At 38.7% G+C, this 18,267-nt stretch overlaps 1 protein-coding gene across 1 annotated transcript in view; it reads left to right on the top strand.

Annotated features, from left to right (window-relative positions):
* The first annotated feature begins 211 nt into the window (after positions 1-211).
* The window catches only part of WDR36 (WD repeat domain 36), a 29,300-nt gene continuing 11,244 nt past the window's right edge, over positions 212-18,267 (top strand). The window contains exons 1-16 of the mRNA XM_005429525.3: positions 212-288; positions 941-1,053; positions 3,856-3,956; positions 4,447-4,564; positions 5,441-5,573; positions 6,517-6,571; positions 7,098-7,230; positions 8,156-8,331; positions 8,821-8,941; positions 10,362-10,427; positions 11,398-11,481; positions 12,919-13,073; positions 14,184-14,298; positions 15,514-15,679; positions 15,950-16,058; positions 16,824-16,903. Of these exons, the coding sequence (XP_005429582.2) occupies positions 212-288; positions 941-1,053; positions 3,856-3,956; positions 4,447-4,564; positions 5,441-5,573; positions 6,517-6,571; positions 7,098-7,230; positions 8,156-8,331; positions 8,821-8,941; positions 10,362-10,427; positions 11,398-11,481; positions 12,919-13,073; positions 14,184-14,298; positions 15,514-15,679; positions 15,950-16,058; positions 16,824-16,903 (1,802 nt within the window). The remainder of the gene's footprint in view (positions 289-940; positions 1,054-3,855; positions 3,957-4,446; positions 4,565-5,440; positions 5,574-6,516; positions 6,572-7,097; positions 7,231-8,155; positions 8,332-8,820; positions 8,942-10,361; positions 10,428-11,397; positions 11,482-12,918; positions 13,074-14,183; positions 14,299-15,513; positions 15,680-15,949; positions 16,059-16,823; positions 16,904-18,267) is intronic.

Raw genomic sequence — 18,267 nt, forward strand, 5'->3', positions numbered from 1 at the left:
TGAACAGGCCGGGAACGTGCTCGTTCAGCCATGTGGGCAGTGCTAGCCGATGCAGCACGACCCATTCGTCGGGAGCGCCCAGCTGCTGAAGCTTTTCCCTCATCGCTAGATAAATCAAAGCTCGCCGCTCTGGTTTAGCGTTTGAGGGTTGCGATTTAGGGGCGGGGGCAAGTCAGATCCTGTTAAAACTCCTGTGTGAGAACGGATCAGCATGATTGAGCTCAGCAAGATGAAAGCCTGTGATACGGACTCGGTTTTTTTGCGGTGTAGAATCCTAAACCCCTTAAGGTTGGAAGGGGCCTCTGGAGATCACCCAGACCAACCCGCCTGCCAAGGATGGGTCACCTAGAGCAGGTTACAGAGGAACGTGTCTGGGTGTGTTTGGAATGCCTCAAAAGAGGGAGATTCCGTGACTTCCCTGGGCTCAGTCAAAGCATTTCCGCTGTATAGGAAGCAGTACAACACAGAACTGAGCTGGGTACAGCCAGCACCAGAGTGCCGACATCAGGGATCTTCCTCTGCTTCTGTGGTGCCTTTTAGTGTTCACTGCTGTCAGTCTTCTTCACAGCCTTTGAATAGAGTAGTGATCATCACTGGCAGAGATGGCTAGGTGTTTGCAGCTAAAGCAAAATCGCTGTGAACAGAGATAAAATTAGAATACAGGGTGGTTGTAGTGACAATAAGGTAGAAGCAGAGATGATGTGGAAATGATGGTACCCAAGCTCCTCAGAGTGTCTTAACACATCCTTAAGTTCCCCGTGCATTAGGGTAAAATACATCAGGAAGCACAACTTACTGTTGGTGAGTAGTTGTCTTTAGGCAAATGCATTGTCCCATTCCTTTTGACCTGCTGTCTGTGAGTTTTTCAGTAAACGGTATTCTAAACTGCGATGAGTAATCTTCCTGGTTTATGTAGTATCAAATTCATTGTCTGATCTAGGTTAATTCCTAGAATTCTTAATTTGCTTATACCAAATTCATTGCAACCAATCACTAAAAGTGCATTTTTAACATTTTCATTGCAGGTGAAGAAGCTTGGTATTGTTGCTGTGAGTAAGTATTCAGAAATTGTTAATTCCTCTCATTTTATTGGGCTTTTTTTTAAACATGTCTGTCATCTGCACTTCATTTTCAACTAAAAAACAAGAAAATAAATTGTACTTACTAATGTTTACACTGAAATATATTAAAAGGAGTCTCAGAAATCTAAAATACCAGTTTGTAAATAAGACTGCTGTTGAAACTGAAATTTAGTTTTCTTAGAGACATACCTTTTGAACCTTCTGTTCTTAACATCTTGTTCTTCCAAAAACACCTCTAAGCCATAAGGATTGATTGCACAGTGAATAAAGTTCAATTATTAATTTATTGAATTAATTTCAGATCCCTTTTTTGTTATTTTTTGTAATTATTAGAAGACTCTTGTAGGAGAAAAATAATTACGTGAAGAAAATAGATGTGGATGCCTTCAGGGAGTGTTAGGAGTTGGTTGTGCTGGTGGATACAAAGGATATGAATTGAGGGCTTGACATTCACTTGGCCTTTGGTGGCAGAGCACCCTGGGTGTCAGCAGCAGGGCCCATGTTCTTCAACACCCTCCCCAGCAGCCAGGGTGATGAGGCAGCGTGCACCCCTGGGATAAGCCTGCAGAGGATGCTGTTTTAGGAGGAGGAGCTGACACCCAGAATGGCAAAGTTTGGGTTCAGGGTGCTGCTGCAAAACATGAATCCTGGGCCAGCAGGAGCCTTGCCAAGTCCAACAAGGACGAATGCAGAATCCTGCTGCAGCTGGGACAGAGCAGGCTGGGAACTGACTGGCCCATGGCATCCTGCTGGGGAGAAGCTGGAGCTGTGCTGGTTGAATGTGGACCAAAGACACAGTAACTGTGAGTAAGGCAGTCTGGGTGACAAACCTCATCAGGAATGCATCCAGCAGATCAGGGAAAGCTCTTCTCCCCCTGCACCTCATGGTGGTGGGGCTGTGCCTGGACTGCAGCACACTGGTAGTGTGGTTCTGTCCCTTCCACAGCTCCCCTTCCTCCTGCAGGAGACGTGCTGAGGAGCAGGAGAGTGTCTACAGCAAGCAGTATGAAAAGAGACTGGAGTAGCTGGGTCTGCTTAGTGCTGAGAAAGGCAAGATTTAGGGTGACCTGGGGGGTGCCTGAAGGGCAGGAGGATGGTGGGGCTGGATTTGTGCTGATGGTGGTAGACAGAGCAGCAAGGGACAACACCCACAGACTGCTGAGAGGGTCACAGTGGAGGGTAGGAAAAATGTCCCAGAGAGGTAACTGTGGTACAGTGTAGATCTTGAGGAGAAATCCTTCCTCAGAAGTGTTCAAGACTCAGCTGGGCACAGCTGCAGCTAACCCAGTCTAGTACTGGAGATAAACTTTGTGAGGAGCTGGTGGTATGTTGACCCAGTTGATTTCCAAAGCTCCCTTTCACTTGACACTTACACGATTCAGAGGGATGCACTCTGTCTTGAGAAGTAGGGGCTTTACTTCTGTGTACCACAAAGTTTTTACAGAGATGTCATATATAAAATATTTTCTATTAATAGAGCATCTGTAAATTTGAGAATAAATGTCACACAACCAGGACTAGATTTAGATTATCAGCTATGCATTTTTAAACATGTCAACACATTAAATTTTTCATCTTGCAAAGTCATAAAAACATTGCATATTCTGTTCTACAGTGGGCTACATCTTCTAACATATGTAGTCATCTAAGCTTTTTGAGAAATTGAGATGTTTGCATGCAAAATTGTGATTGAAAGAAACAAATGCTGTGCCTCTCATATTTTTATGGTGCTGTTGGTTTGTTGATGTTATGTGGTTGATGCTCTGAACTTTTTAACTTAGGTCTGCCTAAAACTGTCTTAGCCCGAGCAGCCTTGCATGCAGCTCCTGTGGAGTGCCAGGTGTCTGTAACCTGGTTGTAAGCCTGAGTCACTTCAGAGGTGATGTGGGGAGATATGTTCAAACAGATGAAACCTCATGGAGTGCAACCTTATTTTATGTTCTTATTTTAGTTCCTCCTTTTGAAGCTGTGCTACAGTACAGCAGAGGGTGCAGTTTTTGTGCCTGGTAACAATTCACAGTACAAAGCACCTTTGTAGGAAAGGCTGCTGTGTGACCATGCTAGTTTGTATCATAGGGGCACTCCCACAGTGATTTTTGGCCTGGTGTTTCTCTGCAGAAGTGTAAAGTGCTTTAGTAATTTACATTTTTATGTTTCCTTGGATTGAGAGTATTATTCCCTATAGTATTTTTTTCCTTTTTTCTACTATTTGGGACCACACCAGCAGCTTCTCAGTGTGGTCTGGAACTTGATTCTTTTACCTTTTGGGCTAGTAAAGTAAATATCCTGATATTAGATACTCTTTCTGAACCAGTCATGAGGTAAGGAATGAGATGTATTCTTGGAGCATTAAATTCTCTGTGTAGTCAGGAGATAGGTGCAGGAGTGGGTCACTAACTCCCAGGCCTGCAGAATAACTTGAACGAATAAGCATTGCTAATGTTGAGACTTTGATTTATCATCTGTTTTTTCAGCCCTCACAAAGCTAATGTGTACCTTTACTTACAGAGATAGTTCACTGATTTATTTTAAAGTGCTTTTCAAAGTAACAACCTTATGTTCTTCCAATCTTACCTTACTTATGATGTTGTTACTGGTGTAATGTTTTGTAGTAATATTTGCATTCTTCTGATATGTGTGTATTTCTCTAAAGTTCAACATGATGTTCGAACAGAGGGTTTTCTTTGTGGGCCACCATGCCAAAGAAATACACTGTCAAGCTTTCTCTCTTGCTAGGAACCTGAAACTCATTTAACTTTTGTTTGATCAACAGGTAACACTTTGCCGCAGGACATCACGTGTTTGGCAGCAGATCGCATGCTGATATTTGCTTCATACGACAATATTCTCCACGCTTTTGCCAGGAACAAAGAGGTTTCTATTCACTTACTTGTTACTCAGTAGTACAAAACAGTTGTGTAGTGTCTGTGGTATCAAGGCAGTTAATTTTCTCTGAATGCCTATTTCTGTAGCTGTTTGGTACCTTCAGTTTTAGGGAAACAAGCTGTAAAATGAGGAGTTAAAAGCTTAAACTGAAAGAACATAAGAGCAAATTCCATAATGCTGAACTGTGTTTTGCATATTAATTGGAATAATTAAGTAGCTATTTAAAGATTTAAAAAGTCATCAATTCACATAAGCTAAGTTAATTGAAATAAATAATTAAAAATACTTTAGTAGTGTATTTTTTGCGAACAGTTTTAAATATCAGATACAATTATCTCTCTTGCATTTCAAGTTGTGTCCTTTCCATGAATTTTATTTAAACTTGTTGCTGACATCTTTTAGCTGTCCTCAAGTATTATGTTAACACGATATTCTACCTTAACAGCTTATTAAAAACATTTCTATTTTGAAATTATAGGTGGTTCATACCTATGAAGGCCACAAGGCAAAGATACACCTTCTACAGCCTTTTGGTGATCATGTCATCTCTGTGGATGCTGATAGTGTTCTTATTGTTTGGAATATACAGTCAGAAGGTGAGAGATTTTATTTTTATTGCTGCTTTATAGGATAGAACTGTTAGACAGTAATTTAAGAAGAAGGTTTTTTTTCAAATGTACACGTTCAGAAGCAATTTATTCTTAAAAAAGAAAATTCTTAAATGATCGTGCTACTTAGGTGGTGATCTGAAGTCCTAATCCTGCAGTAATGTTTCATGAATGGAAACATGTGTAGAGGCGTAATAAGATTCCCTGTACATGTAAAAGAGAGAATGATTATATGAAAATTACATTTTTGTGTTCCATTTTCTTGTAAAGGCTGTGATAGAGCAGCTTTGGCATTATTTCTAGTTCTTGTAATCCCTTGGTATCTGACAGACTGGGTACGACTAAATTCTAATGAATAATATTTTTGTGTCAGCATCTTCTCATGCCATTGTCAAGTGCTTTGTGAAATTGTGCTTCAGTGCCCCAAACATGTTTCTTTAGAAAGCATTCATTGGTGTGACCAGTGTTATTCTCTGCGTGCTGATTGTCAAAAGTGTCTGTAACCGGCCTTTAGAGATTTGGAGTTGCTATAACAAACAACTGGCATGCTAATCAGATGAGGTGTTTTGCTCAGGCAGGAGTAGGAATCCCTCAGAAAGATGTAAATCAGATAAAGAGATGGTATTGCCAGTATTGTTGTACTGGATAGACAGGGAAAAAATACACCTTCAAGCCAACAGATGTTTACGTTGTAAAGACATTTAGCCTCTTCTGTTACACATTGGCTAATCCCTTAAGGTAAGAAAAGCCAGCTGCAGATTTGAAGAGTTAGACATCTATCCTGCTTTTTCATTTGCAAAGGGAGGACAAGCCTGCAGATTTGTGGGGGTAGCCACACTAACACTGTTGTTGCTGTTTTTGCAGAAGAATATCTTCAGATAGATTTTGATAAAGCCACTTTTGCAGTTTCTGCACTTCTGCACCCCAGCACCTATCTGAATAAAATTCTCCTTGGGAGTGAACAAGGAACCTTGCAGCTATGGAATATAAGATCCAAGTAAGAGTCTTGTTACTTTTTCTGTGCTTCATGCTCCAAGTAGTTTGATAGGCAACAAATGATACTGTTAAATGTCTTTTAAGACACTTAAGAATCTTTTACTGACTTCTATCTGTTAAGAATCTTTTACTGACTTCTGGCACAGGTTTTCAGTTGGTATATTTCCAGGAGCAAGGAATGCTGCTGCTCCCTGAATGCTGATGCCTTTCAGGTTGTGTGTTGTAAGAGTAATCTCCTTGCCAAATGTCAGGGGTTGTTCAGGAATTTATTTTTTAAAAATTTCTTGGAATCACATAGCTTTCACATGAAAGCTTTTGAAATAATAGTAAAAACATGTTCAGGCCTCCTGCCTCCCATCTTCCAAGCTTGATTTTTTTGGTTCTTGTGGGTCCAAGGGAGTGCTGGCAGGTAGAGGTAATTACTAGCATTTGAGCTTAGATTCAGGTGAGAGATGCATAGGCATGCAGTTGTCTCTGAGCATGTCCCAGTAGATCATCATCCATAATGTCAGTATTTCATTCCTACCATGAGCAGCTGCTTTTCTAGATCATGAAAGTTACAGGTACAGTGAGCTTCATTGTTTGGTAATGTTCATGCTGCAAACACATGCTAAGTCAACTTCCATAAATCAGTGTTTCATTCTCCTAACTCAGCTTGCCATGATATCGCAGATACTTCTTTTTTTCATATGTTCATGGTATATAGTTATGTCATTGCTCTGGTATTAGTACACAACACTGCCTTTTCAATAAAATTTAGCCATAAGTTTTATTTTTAACCTTACTTCTTAGTATCACAGGCTTTTTTTTTGCCTTTTATCTGACTTACAGGAACAGAAAGCTGATGTACTTTTCTGTATAAGTACATATAAAGCAATCACTGTGTCACGGAAAATCCCCAAGGGTTAATTGATTTATGGATTTTTATGGTTTTTTTTTTACAGCAAACTCTTGTACTCATTTCCAGGATGGGGCCTAGCAGTCACAACTCTTGAACAAGTTAGTATTTTTGGTTATCTTTCATTTTCATATGTAACTGGTCAAGAACAGCAGGCAAAATGTTGTTGTTTAAAATTACATCAGTAAAGATGGCATGTATTCTCCCAGGTAATTATAGTAACCCTCTCTTGACTGAAGGTTTATTATCTGCTCTTCCTCTATTTCTAGTTCTATTTGGCATCTTGCCTGTTTTGTGTTCATCATATCTATAGTCTTCACTGAATGATGCCATGAAGTCACAGGGATTTTAAGATGCATGTGTATCATGAAGCTTCATGACGCTGGTAGTTTTTTGCCAAATTTGTTTTGCTTTGGAGTTTGATAAAGTGTAGATTTTGTTGATTCAGTAAAATATTTTGTAAAGTATTTGCTGTATTTTTTTAAGACTTAAAAGTAAGTTGAAACTTACCAGTAGCATTGATGACAGCAGGTGGAAATGGTCAGTTGTCTAGGATAAAACTCACAAAAGCTCTGTTTTTCACAGTAGTCCCAGTTTCTGGAAACAGAATTTTTTCATTTCTTGCAGGCTCCAGCAGTGGATGTTGTTGCTGTCGGCCTTGTATCTGGTCATATCATTGTACATAATATTAAGTATGATGAAACTCTGATGAAATTTCAACAGGACTGGGGTCCCATCACAGCAATATCTTTTCGTACAGGTAAGTTCTAGTGTTTTCAGTGAAAATATGTATGAAAGCCCTAACATAAAGAAATGGAAGAAAACAGTTTGTGATAAAACATTTCAGAATCAAATTTGTGCTGAGATTTTCAGTTTTCAGAGGCTGAAGGTAGTCTAGAAAAGGTAGCAATAAGTGAGATCATGCATTTTCATCATGCTAGCTGTTTTATAGCATTTTCTTGTGTTCTTACTGCATAGAAAGTGATATACAGTGTACTTGAAAATAAAAGTTTGTTGACAGTGTGCCAAGAGCTAACAGAGTACAGAGTTGTCAGAGGTATTGTAGTCAGTACATCCTGCTTTAGTGTCCATACCTACTGCTCAGTAGTGTCTTTCCCCCCCAATGTTAGAATGTTAATAGTTGGGTGAATACTGAATGGATGTTACTGTGGAATCTTGACTTGTATTCCCAGCTTTTTCTTGTTTAACAGACATGTCCTAATTATTAAAGCTAGTTACTTTAAGGTGATCCTGCCTAAAGAGCTGTTGATACTGAATCTAATCTCTCATTTGAATAATCTTGCGAATCTTAGCAGAATATAGATTGAGTGCAAACCCTGTTGAGGAGGAATGATACTGGAGAGAATGGTGGAAAGACTTGTGAGAAGTAGAAAGAGAGCCTTTTTGTGTCAATACCTATTGCATTTTCAAGCAAAATCTCTAGCTCTGATTGCTGGATTTAGAGATGAAATTATATGAAAAAGTAATGTTTTTTTAATCAGTGAGTTTTGTTTCTTTTCTGATAGACATACTACAATGTTTCTGTTAAAATCTATATTATTTCTAGCATCAACTTGAGATTTCTTTTTCCTTGTGGTCATAGCATCAGTTTTAAGGTGTGGCAAGACAATAGGGATGAGCTGAATGTCAATAAGCAAACCTTTTGAACTTCTTTTTCTGAGCAGATGGACACCCAGTAATGGCAGCTGGTAGCCCAGTTGGACACATTGCTTTGTGGGATCTAGAAGAGAAGAAACTGATGTGTCAGATGCAAGATGCCCATTCCACAGCAATAGCTGGCATGACATTTGTCCCTGGAGAGCCACTTCTTATTACTAATGGTGCTGATAATGCTCTACGGGTGAGTTACAGTCTCTGCTGCTTTCTGAAACCAATACAACAAAACTCAAGTTGCTGGTCTCAGTTGGACTGCAGGGGACTGTAGTTTAAAGATGTGCTGCTATGTTATTGCTTCATTTACTACTTTGTAGTACCCTTGAAGAAGAAAGCTTTGGATCCACATTTCCAGAACCACACTTTATATCCCAGTATTCTCTTAAATCTTGATCCATTTTGATAATGTTTTGGATCATAAGCAGTTGCTGCTGATAAAAGTCCCTTATGCTGCATGTCCTCTGATGCCACTAGGCTGTGGTAGAAGGGCAGAATGAACAGCAGGAAACAAATAAGGTGATGTGATGGAAGCTTCCAAAGTTAAAGGCGTAAGGCTGAAAGCTCCCAGAGAAGGCTGCACCAGCTCCCAGAGAAACGCATTCTGCTGACAAGAGGTGCAATTATTGGCAAGGTAGTGTTTGTCAGCCTGTTTTTTTCTGCTTGTTTTGGGGTGCAGATTTGGATTTTTGATGGGCCTGGTGGTACAGGTCGTGTACTGAGAAGCCGAATGGGACACAGCGCACCACCAACAAAAATCAGATACCACGGGCAAAACGGAGAGCAGATTCTTAGTGCAGGTAGGAATCTCCATTCTTCTTCAGTCTGCTTTCTTGCTGTGATAAAGCAAACGTGCAGAGCTAAGTGTCTTTGTTTTATAAATACACTAGATTGTATTTCAAGTGTTGTATAATGTGTTTATGAAACATTGTAAGTGACTAACATAAACAGCATACTTTATTACTGTAACAAAGTGTTTCACTAGAGTTTTCCTACTCTAGTAGGAAACTGGTATTTCCCTAGAGTAACACATCAGCAAGCTGAAGAGTACTTGAAAGCAGAATAGCAAAGGAGCTACTCTTATCATCCATATTTATATATTTGATGAATAAAAATGGTTTTGTTATCTTCTGAGCAAGTATTATCTGGTCAGAATGAAGCCTGTAACAACTCGAAAAATTTGGTTGTGACAGGGGAAAAATAAGCAGCATAACGCATTTAGTAACTAATTTTTAGTAATTACTTTTTCCACTAGTTTGATCAAGCTTTGTAGCTTGCACTGTCTTTGTAATATATTGCAGCATACTTGTATCTGTAATATATATTTTCAAGGTTGCTTTTTACTGAGATATTAATCTAAAAGTGTAAAAATGCATAAGTGACTGCCCTTCCTTAGAAACTAGCATATTTAAAAAGACCCCTTAGGAGAGGGAAGTGCTAGAACAGACCATGTTTTACCCCAGACCAGTTAGGTGATGGGATGATAGAGACTCACTACCTGGTCTCTAATTACTCTTAAGAAATTAATTGTCTGTATGGCCTACTTTTGAAAGCATTACACTACCTGTACTAAAATCTCTTGCTAGTCGTCCAGCTAGTGACTTGCATTCATGTAATGAGTTATTGTCCGTATTTCAGCTCACGCCAGACAGACCACAATCTCAATCTTAAGTGTTGCTTAACAAATCTTCACATTTGCTTTTTCAGTGGTGAGGGCACAAACACAACCTTTACAATGAAAAGGGACTTAACCTTTGAGATCTGATATATCTGCAGTGCAGAGACACTGACACTCTGCCCTCCTTTCTGAAACAGTGATCAAACTTTGTGCAGCAGAAGTGAATTGGGGTTGCCTTTCATGGGCTACTGGTTTCCTTAGAAGAGGGATCTCCTCAGATTAACTTCATAAAATTTCATTAATGTCACGGACATTACAGAGTCAGAGGAATCGAACATAGAAAAGATGTCTGTGAAGAGGGGTCATTCTGATAATGTGCAGGGCAGAGTTGTAGGAATGGGGTGTAGGCCACAGAAAATTAGGCTCCGTTAGTTCTGCCACTTAGAGTGTACCTGTATTTATTCTTGGACCAGAATTTTTAGTAAATACCTTATTACAGTGTTTGAAGTTGCTTATTGCTTACCTTTTACTTTTCTTGCTCAAATAGCTTATGAGTAAAGTTGATTTTTGCCCTTCACTGCTCTGTGCTAATACTTTCTTAGGTCAAGATGGAACATTGCAATCTTTTTCAACTGTGCATGAAAAGTTCAATAAAAGTTTAGGACGTGGTAAGTATCTCGGTCAAACCACAAACACGGGTGAAAAGAAGGCCAGAAAAGCATTTATGTGAATGTTAGTCAGGTCTTATTTTTATTTCAGCTGTTCTGTAAAACCTAATCACCTCACCTTATTCTGCAAACTCAGTCCTTCCTACAATAAGTGTGCTCTCATATTTGATTATGCTTTTAAAAAGAGATTTGTGATCCTGGAAGTGTATGCTACTTCACTGTGGGAAACACTGTGCATGATTTTTGTATTAAAAATGTGTAAAACGTTTTTAATGACATTTTAATGACAGCTGGCTGCACCAGCTCCCATTTCAGGATATGTAATTGCAGCTTTTTACCCTGTTTCCATTCGGTTCAATTGATTAAATTGTTAGCCAATCCTTATTTCTTGGCTTGAGTTCTTTGGATTCAGTGCAGAGTTTGACTTAAACACAACTTGCACATCATGCCACGGTTAAGGAACACTTTCATTTGGGAGAGCTAGGATCAGAAAGATTAAAATAATTCTTAGTTTTAACTGTCTGTCTATGTTGTTATGTATGTAGTTGGACCTGTTTAAAAATATGCATAAAAATGAATTTGGGCATAACTTTGAAATGCAAGATTCTTTGATTACTGAAAGGTCTGGGTGCTTTTTATTGCTTTGTATAGTCATGTCTATAGGACCACATTTTCAGCTGTGATGGGGGAACCCTTACCTCAGGATTTCAGCGCAAGATCCTGGAACAAGGAGATTGAGTAGTGAATTCACAGCTGTGAATGTAAAAGGCTGGTGATTTACTCAGCATTGCATGAATTTTAACGCAAACTATTAGCGTTCTTAGCTTTACGAGCCAGGGAATGGGGAAGTGTTTTAGCATCCAAATGTTTCTAAATTTAAAAGGAGCTTTGCATTTTGTTAACAGTCCCTTTTAAACCATTACTCTCAGTTCTGACAGTGAGACTAAGATCCTTAATGTCTATTTTCAAGGTTCAATTAATAAAAAGAAATCTAAAAAGAAAGGTCTTAAGCTGGATACGATGGCACTTCCACCAATTACAGTCTTTGCTTCAGGTGAGTGGTCTTTGACATAGGTTACAAATTAAATGTGAATGTATTATCTTCATGTATTAATTTCAGTTTTTAACCCTCAAAACACTATTGTTTTGGAAGCATGTGGTATATCTAGATTATTCTCTGGCCTTTCATGAGTTACTGAGTGACAGTTAAAAATTGCATTTGGCTTGGTAAACTGCTCTAATATCTCAAAAAGAGCATTTTGTGTTAAAACATCCTTCTCTGGCTCTTGGCTTGAAAATCTCCTGCATGGGAACCAAAATCTACAGATACACATTATTTCAGGCTGCAAAACCAGCAGCTAGGTGGAGGATGATCTTTGTCAGCTGAGGAGGTCTTAGTTACACTTACAGTTGATTTTGAGTCCTCAGTACGCTTACTTGAGTCATTTTTTAAAGCTGAATTTCAAGTAATCCTTTCATTTTTAATTCAGTATGCAAATAATGAATCTGGCTTCTTTAGGCAGAATTACAATTATCTTTGCTTCATCAAAATATGCTTCTTTGAATTAATGACCTCCTCTTCAGATTTGAAATCTCTTTTGTCAGAAGTGTAGGTATTTTCTCTTCTGAGGATGTTTTATTGTTTCCTATGTTGAAAGATATGGATTTACAATTTTGTGGAACCATTTGACTTCTGTGGTATAGACTGTCTGTATACTCTTGTTGGAAGTATGTGTGTATATTTTTAAGATTTATGTTTAAAATTAATTAATTTTAAAATTAATATTAGAGCTGCCTGTATTTGAATACTTAAAACTTCCACTTATTTAAATACATTTTAGAGTTGTTTCTTCATTCTCTTTGTTCAGTTAAGTGAACCGGTTTGTATCTTGTTTTAATCTTTTAAGTTCTAGAAATATCTAGTTTCAAGCTCTCAATTTTTTTAAATTTCCAGAAAAAAAAATCAAACTTGCTTATTATTTAGATCTCCATATATCATATTTGACTACAAAGTTTGGATACTGAGCTTTTGATAAACAATTCTCCTGGAAGCACAAAAGAAGTATTTTTCTATGCGAAGCAGATTTTGCTCTTAAACCTGGCACTATCTGGTGGCCTCTGCTTCTTCAACAGCTGAAGAAAAAGTTAAAGACACTCAGCTGGAAATGTGTACAGATTGAGCAGTCTAAACCATTTAAACCAGTTCAAAACATTTACATTGAAATATGCGTTTCAAACTGCAGAGGTTAAAATGTGCAAAGACACAAAGCATAACATGCAAAACGATGCTTGAGGTTTTGTTTTAACATTTTATTTACACTGCACATGTACAGCTGTTTGCCCAGTGGTATTTCTGAGTGATAGCCTTTTGAATGTGCAACAAGAACACTAAATATGAACTGTTCTGTCTAAAGGTGCTTTAAAATATCAGGGGAGCTGAAGTTTGACTTCAGAATCACTGTTTCTAAAAGGATTCTGTGTTATCTTGCAGAGGTGGCACATCAGAGTGACTGGGATGGTATTGTTGCCTGCCACCAGGGGTATATAACCTGTACAACCTGGAACTATCAGAAAACCTCCATGGGAGCTCACAAACTGAGGCCAGAAGAATTTAGCAAACACAAACCTATTGACATATATGCAACGGTAAGTTTATTTAGGATAAGATTTCTTCAGATTCACACTGTATGTATGCTATTTTGATTCCTGTTGGTACAGAAATGATGCCTAGAATGAAAAAGCACAGTCTAGATGTGTTTTAGTTGCTTGCAGAGTGCTTTCTGCCAGCTCAGTGTGTCCAGTGAGCTGGTTTGTAATGCTTATGGTCTTACAAAAAGCTGTTCTTTTCCCCTAAACATTCAGGTTAAATGCACTTACTTTCTGCCTCAGAGAGGTAGTTGGTGTTTACCTTTAGTTTGTCACAGCAATGTAGAGTTGTCTCTGTGCCTGTGCTGATTAACTTACTCTGAGAATCCAGATTGCTGAAGATTCTGAGCTTCTTTTGGTGGTACAGGGAAGTGTATTTCCAAATTGCTAGAAGGATATTATCTCAAAAATCCTTTACAACTTGAGCTGGACACAATTGTGTCAAACACACAGTGAAGGGGATACAAATGTTTGCTGGGTTTACCGGCTTTTTAAAGGATGCATTGCTGTGGCACACCTCATTTACTAGGGGTTCATGCAGCTCCTGTGTCTTGTGATACATGGTTTTTGACAGATAAATAAAATTGTAAATATCCAGTTTTCTTTTGACTGCTAGATTCTTTGGACTGTATCTTTGCAAAGACATCTAGACCGTTGTTTCTTTGTTTCTTCCTATTTAAACTCTGTGTGACCTCACCCTAATTTGGGTGGGTATTGGTAACACGGGCATTGAAGGAGCAGTTTCCATGCTTACCATTTGTCTTAAGGATGGAATTTGTGGCAATCTTTATTATTTAATTTACAGTGCTGATAATAATTACCTATGGCTTCTGATGGATGTCAGTAAGCTAGGATTTCATTATCTTTCACAACCATGCATTGCCATATTTATTACCTGTTGACTATTTGTTGATTTTAAGAGCTTCTCCCTCTGCTTTCTTGCGATGTAATTTTTTTTGTTTTGTGCAGTTTCCTCAAAAAATGTGTTAGTGTTTTATATCCCTGATACGCTGCGTACTTCTAACAACTTCACTACTCGACAGACACCTAAAGAGTGGTTTTCATAGGTGCTTTGTGTTGTTGATTGATTTTTTTTTATTCCCTTGAAAGGCAGTTGACATTACCTCATGTGGTAACTTCGCTGTAATTGGGATGTCAACGGGACGGGTAGATGTGTATAACATGCAGTCTGGCATTCACAGAGGGCATTATGGCAAAGAAGCAGGTAAGAGCTCCTAAACTTCCCAAACACTGGCGCTGAACAGAGCAGCAGTCACGTCGTGTTCTGTCATCACAAACATTCAGTGTAGGTTCTGAGTTGAATTTGGGATGCATTTCAGTTTTTCTAATTATGCTGCCCTGTCCTATCTTGAAGTCAGAAACATGACTTGAAGGACAGGATCCTTGATAATTTTAACAGCTCTGATGTTAACATATCCTTGGTTTTATTTAAAACAAAGTTGTCAGTTACCACAATGATTAGCACTTAAATGAGATGCTCTGGCCTCCACTCTTTTTGAGATAGTCACATTTTCAGTACTTGGCTTCTTGTTTTATAGGGTTCCGTCTCCTAGATAGATGTTCCCATCTGTTTTGTGCCCCCTGCTTAGAAATGGAAAGAAAATTGAAGTCCTGAGCAAGTCCAGCTCTTTGCATATGGTGTTATTTTTAATTACCCATCTGCAAATTTAGGACATAATGTGACTGTGCCCTGACATTTCCTTTTAGAGTTGCATACATATATATTTTATGTATATTCCATGTACTCTCATACGTGTTTTTTTGGCACTCGTGATCTGGACTTTTTTGTTTTAGAAGCAAGGAAAGAGTCCTGCTGAGCCCTTAAGATTACTGGATTTCTAAAAGCCACCTAGCTTAGCAAACATGAAGTAGTCTCTTTATAAAATCGTTGGTTGATAGTGGGATGAATTTTCTAAATTTGCTTATTGGCCAGTAGCCCTAGGTATAGATTAAGAAATAAAATTGATCCAAAACTAGAGGAGCTACGTCTTGTCTTTACACTGCAGTGTGAAGCAGCTTTGGAAAACTCCCAGACTTTGTGCCTGAACTGAAGCTGTAAATTTTGTCTGGAGTGGTAGTTCCTCTTGGAGGCATCCCTGAAGTGATTCAAAAATCCCTCAAATCTCACAATCACAAAAACTTCCCCAAACTGAAAGCAGAAATAAGAGCTAACACTCATCTTCAATTGCACTTCTTATTTGTATTCTAGGTGTTTACTTGAAATCCATTTGTTTTGTGTAGAGATAAAAAAAAAACTTAGAATGCTGGAGCATCTTGACAAGCGGCTTTCAAATTGCCATATGCTTGCTGATCATTCACTGTAGTCAGGCAGAGATAAACAAACAGGGTTTGGTATTCAGCTGATTTCTGTGCTAAGTTTAAATTCTGAAATAATACTCTTTTTTCTCTTGATTTGCAGCACATGAAGGGGCCATTAGAGGAGTAGCTGTGGATGGATTGAATCAGCTGGTAATCACAGCTGGTAGTGAAGGATTAATTAAATTTTGGAAATTCAAAATGAAAGATCTGGTTTATTCCACTGAACTTCCTTCTTCTCCAAGTGGAATTCTGCTGCACAGAGACAGGTAAGAAAATGAAGTTATTTCATGTGTACAGTGTTTGGTGAACATACTTATCTAGAATGGCAACCAGTATTCTTAATTAGAATATATTAGAATTTTTTCTTCTTGAAATACAACTGACTAGTAGACAGAGGATGTCAGGACATTTTATTAGACTGAAGGAATGTCAGACTTGTTACTTTTAGGATAAAAGATAGCTGGAACAATGTTAGGATGTTTTTATTTTTTGTCTCTTGAGTATTCTCTCTCATGTGTGTTGATGTTTCTCGGCAGTGGTATTCTGGGAATTGCCTTTGATGACTTCACTATTAGTGTGCTGGATATAGAAACCAGGAAGATTGTCAGGACATTCTCGGGACACCATGGGCGAATTAATGACATGGTAACTGTTAAACTAATTTCCTCTATCAGGTGCCATACACAGATACCTAACAGATTTTACAGCTGGTGGATTTCTCTGCATTTATTAAATCACTGGGTATTATGTTCACTCTGTGAGCAGTAAAGCTGTAGTTCAGCTTCGCAGCACTTCTAGCCACGTTAGTTTGGAAATGTAAAGTGGTCAAATTGCCGTCTGTTTTTTAATGTGCTTTGTGATTTAACTATAGCTTTTAACTGTAGCAACAAGCTGATTTGGGGGTCAAGCAAAACAAAGCACTGGGAATAATGAAAATTGCATTGAGGAGCAAAACTGTGCAGAAATCTCAGCTGTGTATATAAAAAAGATAAGCAAACTGAAAACATCTGAGATTATGCAGCACATTGATGATTCCTTATTTACATCTTCTGTAATAGTTCGTTGTACTGTTAACTGTTTTTAGCTTAAAATTTATTTATAAATGCTACTAAAATAGTATTTACTTGACTTACTCAACTTTATGCTTAGAAATAGGTTTCCACCATGAACATGAAAGTGAGGACTGAAGTGCTGTGACTAACAATGAGATATATCTTGTGTTTTATGTTTGAGCCTGTTCTTAAAAAGCTTCTGGTTTTGTTCTTTCTTCACTTCCAGTAGTGTTATTGTCAGTTTTGGCTTATGGCCATACCATTTCACCTGGGTTTCAGGGAGCAGTCTGATCTTGGGAGGGCCTCCTATGGGGACTGGGTTACTGGTTGTGCCATTAAATTGACTATTTTATTGTAGACTTTCAGTCCTGATGGTCGTTGGCTGATAACTTCATCAATGGACTGTTCCATTAAGACTTGGGACCTTCCCTCTGGGTGGTGAGTCAGTTTTAAAACATACAGCAGAAGAAATAATCCCTTTTCTGATAAATGGCAGGAAGCTTTCTGGCTTGATTATCTCTCACCAGATGTGACAGTTGAAGTTGCGCATGATAAAACAATTCTGCCCACTATTTTAATTGTGTTCAGTGCTAGCAATGTGCGTGTTTTTTTCTGGGTCTACAGAATAACACTGTCCTGAAGATCTGTTGATGACACCTGGAGTTTCCATGTACTGTGAATGAGTGTGAATTTGTTCTTTGTCTGGAAGCAGCACTGTAATCTAAAGGGCAAGAGATTGCTCAAGGTGAATTGCACTGTGGTATGCTGAAGTGTTGACAGGATCAAAGAGTGGTTGGAGTTGGAAGTGAAGATCTAGTCCAACTGTCTTGATATGGAAAGGAGCTTTTCTCACTGGATCAGGTTACTCAGAACCCCAATTTCGCCTTGAGCACCTCCAGGGCTGAGCCATGCACTGCTTGTTTATGCAACCTGTTCCAGTGCTCAACCACCCTCATCATAAGAAAATTCTGCCCTACATCCCATCTAAACCCATGGCCTTTCAGTGCAAAGCTGCTGCCCCTTGTTCTGTTACCACAGGCCCTGTTAAAAAGTCTCTCTGAGTCTTCCTTGTAAGCTCCCTTTAAGTATTGAGAGGCCACAAGGTTGTCTCCCCCAGAGCCTTCTGTTCTCCAGGGTGAAGAACACCACAGCTCTCTCATTTTCCTCATAGGAAATGTGTTCCAGGCCTTGAGTCATTTTCCTGGAGCTGCTCTAACTTCATGTGTCTTGTGCTGGGGGCCCCAGAGTTGGATGCAGTACTCCAGTTGGTTTTGTAAAGAGAAGCCTGTTTTCACTTACATTCATTTTAACTACACAACATGGCTTTACATCAGTTATATTTTTCATTTGTTTGTACTTGCAGCTGCCAAAAATACTCTCTTGTGATCCAGCATGAATAGTCTTCTCCCAGAATAAAGTTTGGCTGAGAAGTAGGCAAGTACACACAAGAAGTTCAGGAGCCCAGAAAAAAACAGGCTGAGAAATAACTTTGCGTTCTGCCAGTGCATTCTTTCAGCAGCATATCAGATAGATTTTATTTTTTTTATTTAAGGTAGTGCTGTGCAGTGTGCAGCTCTGGTGGTTGTGCCTGGAACTGAAAGGTTTCAGTTTGGTTGATTATTTTTGTTGACATGGTTTGGTAAATAATTTTGTATACTAATAATTTTGTAAAAGTTCTCATTTTACTACCAGAAGTGCATTGCATCTCAACAAACAATTGGCCTGTTCTTGCATAATGAGAGCCACTAGTCTGAAATAAGACAGGATGGAAATTATGTGCCTTCTTCCTATGGATGGGAAGG

This window comes from Geospiza fortis, unplaced genomic scaffold, assembly GCF_000277835.1.
Source record: "Geospiza fortis unplaced genomic scaffold, GeoFor_1.0 scaffold433, whole genome shotgun sequence".
In the NCBI taxonomy this organism is placed as follows: Eukaryota; Metazoa; Chordata; class Aves; order Passeriformes; family Thraupidae; genus Geospiza; species Geospiza fortis.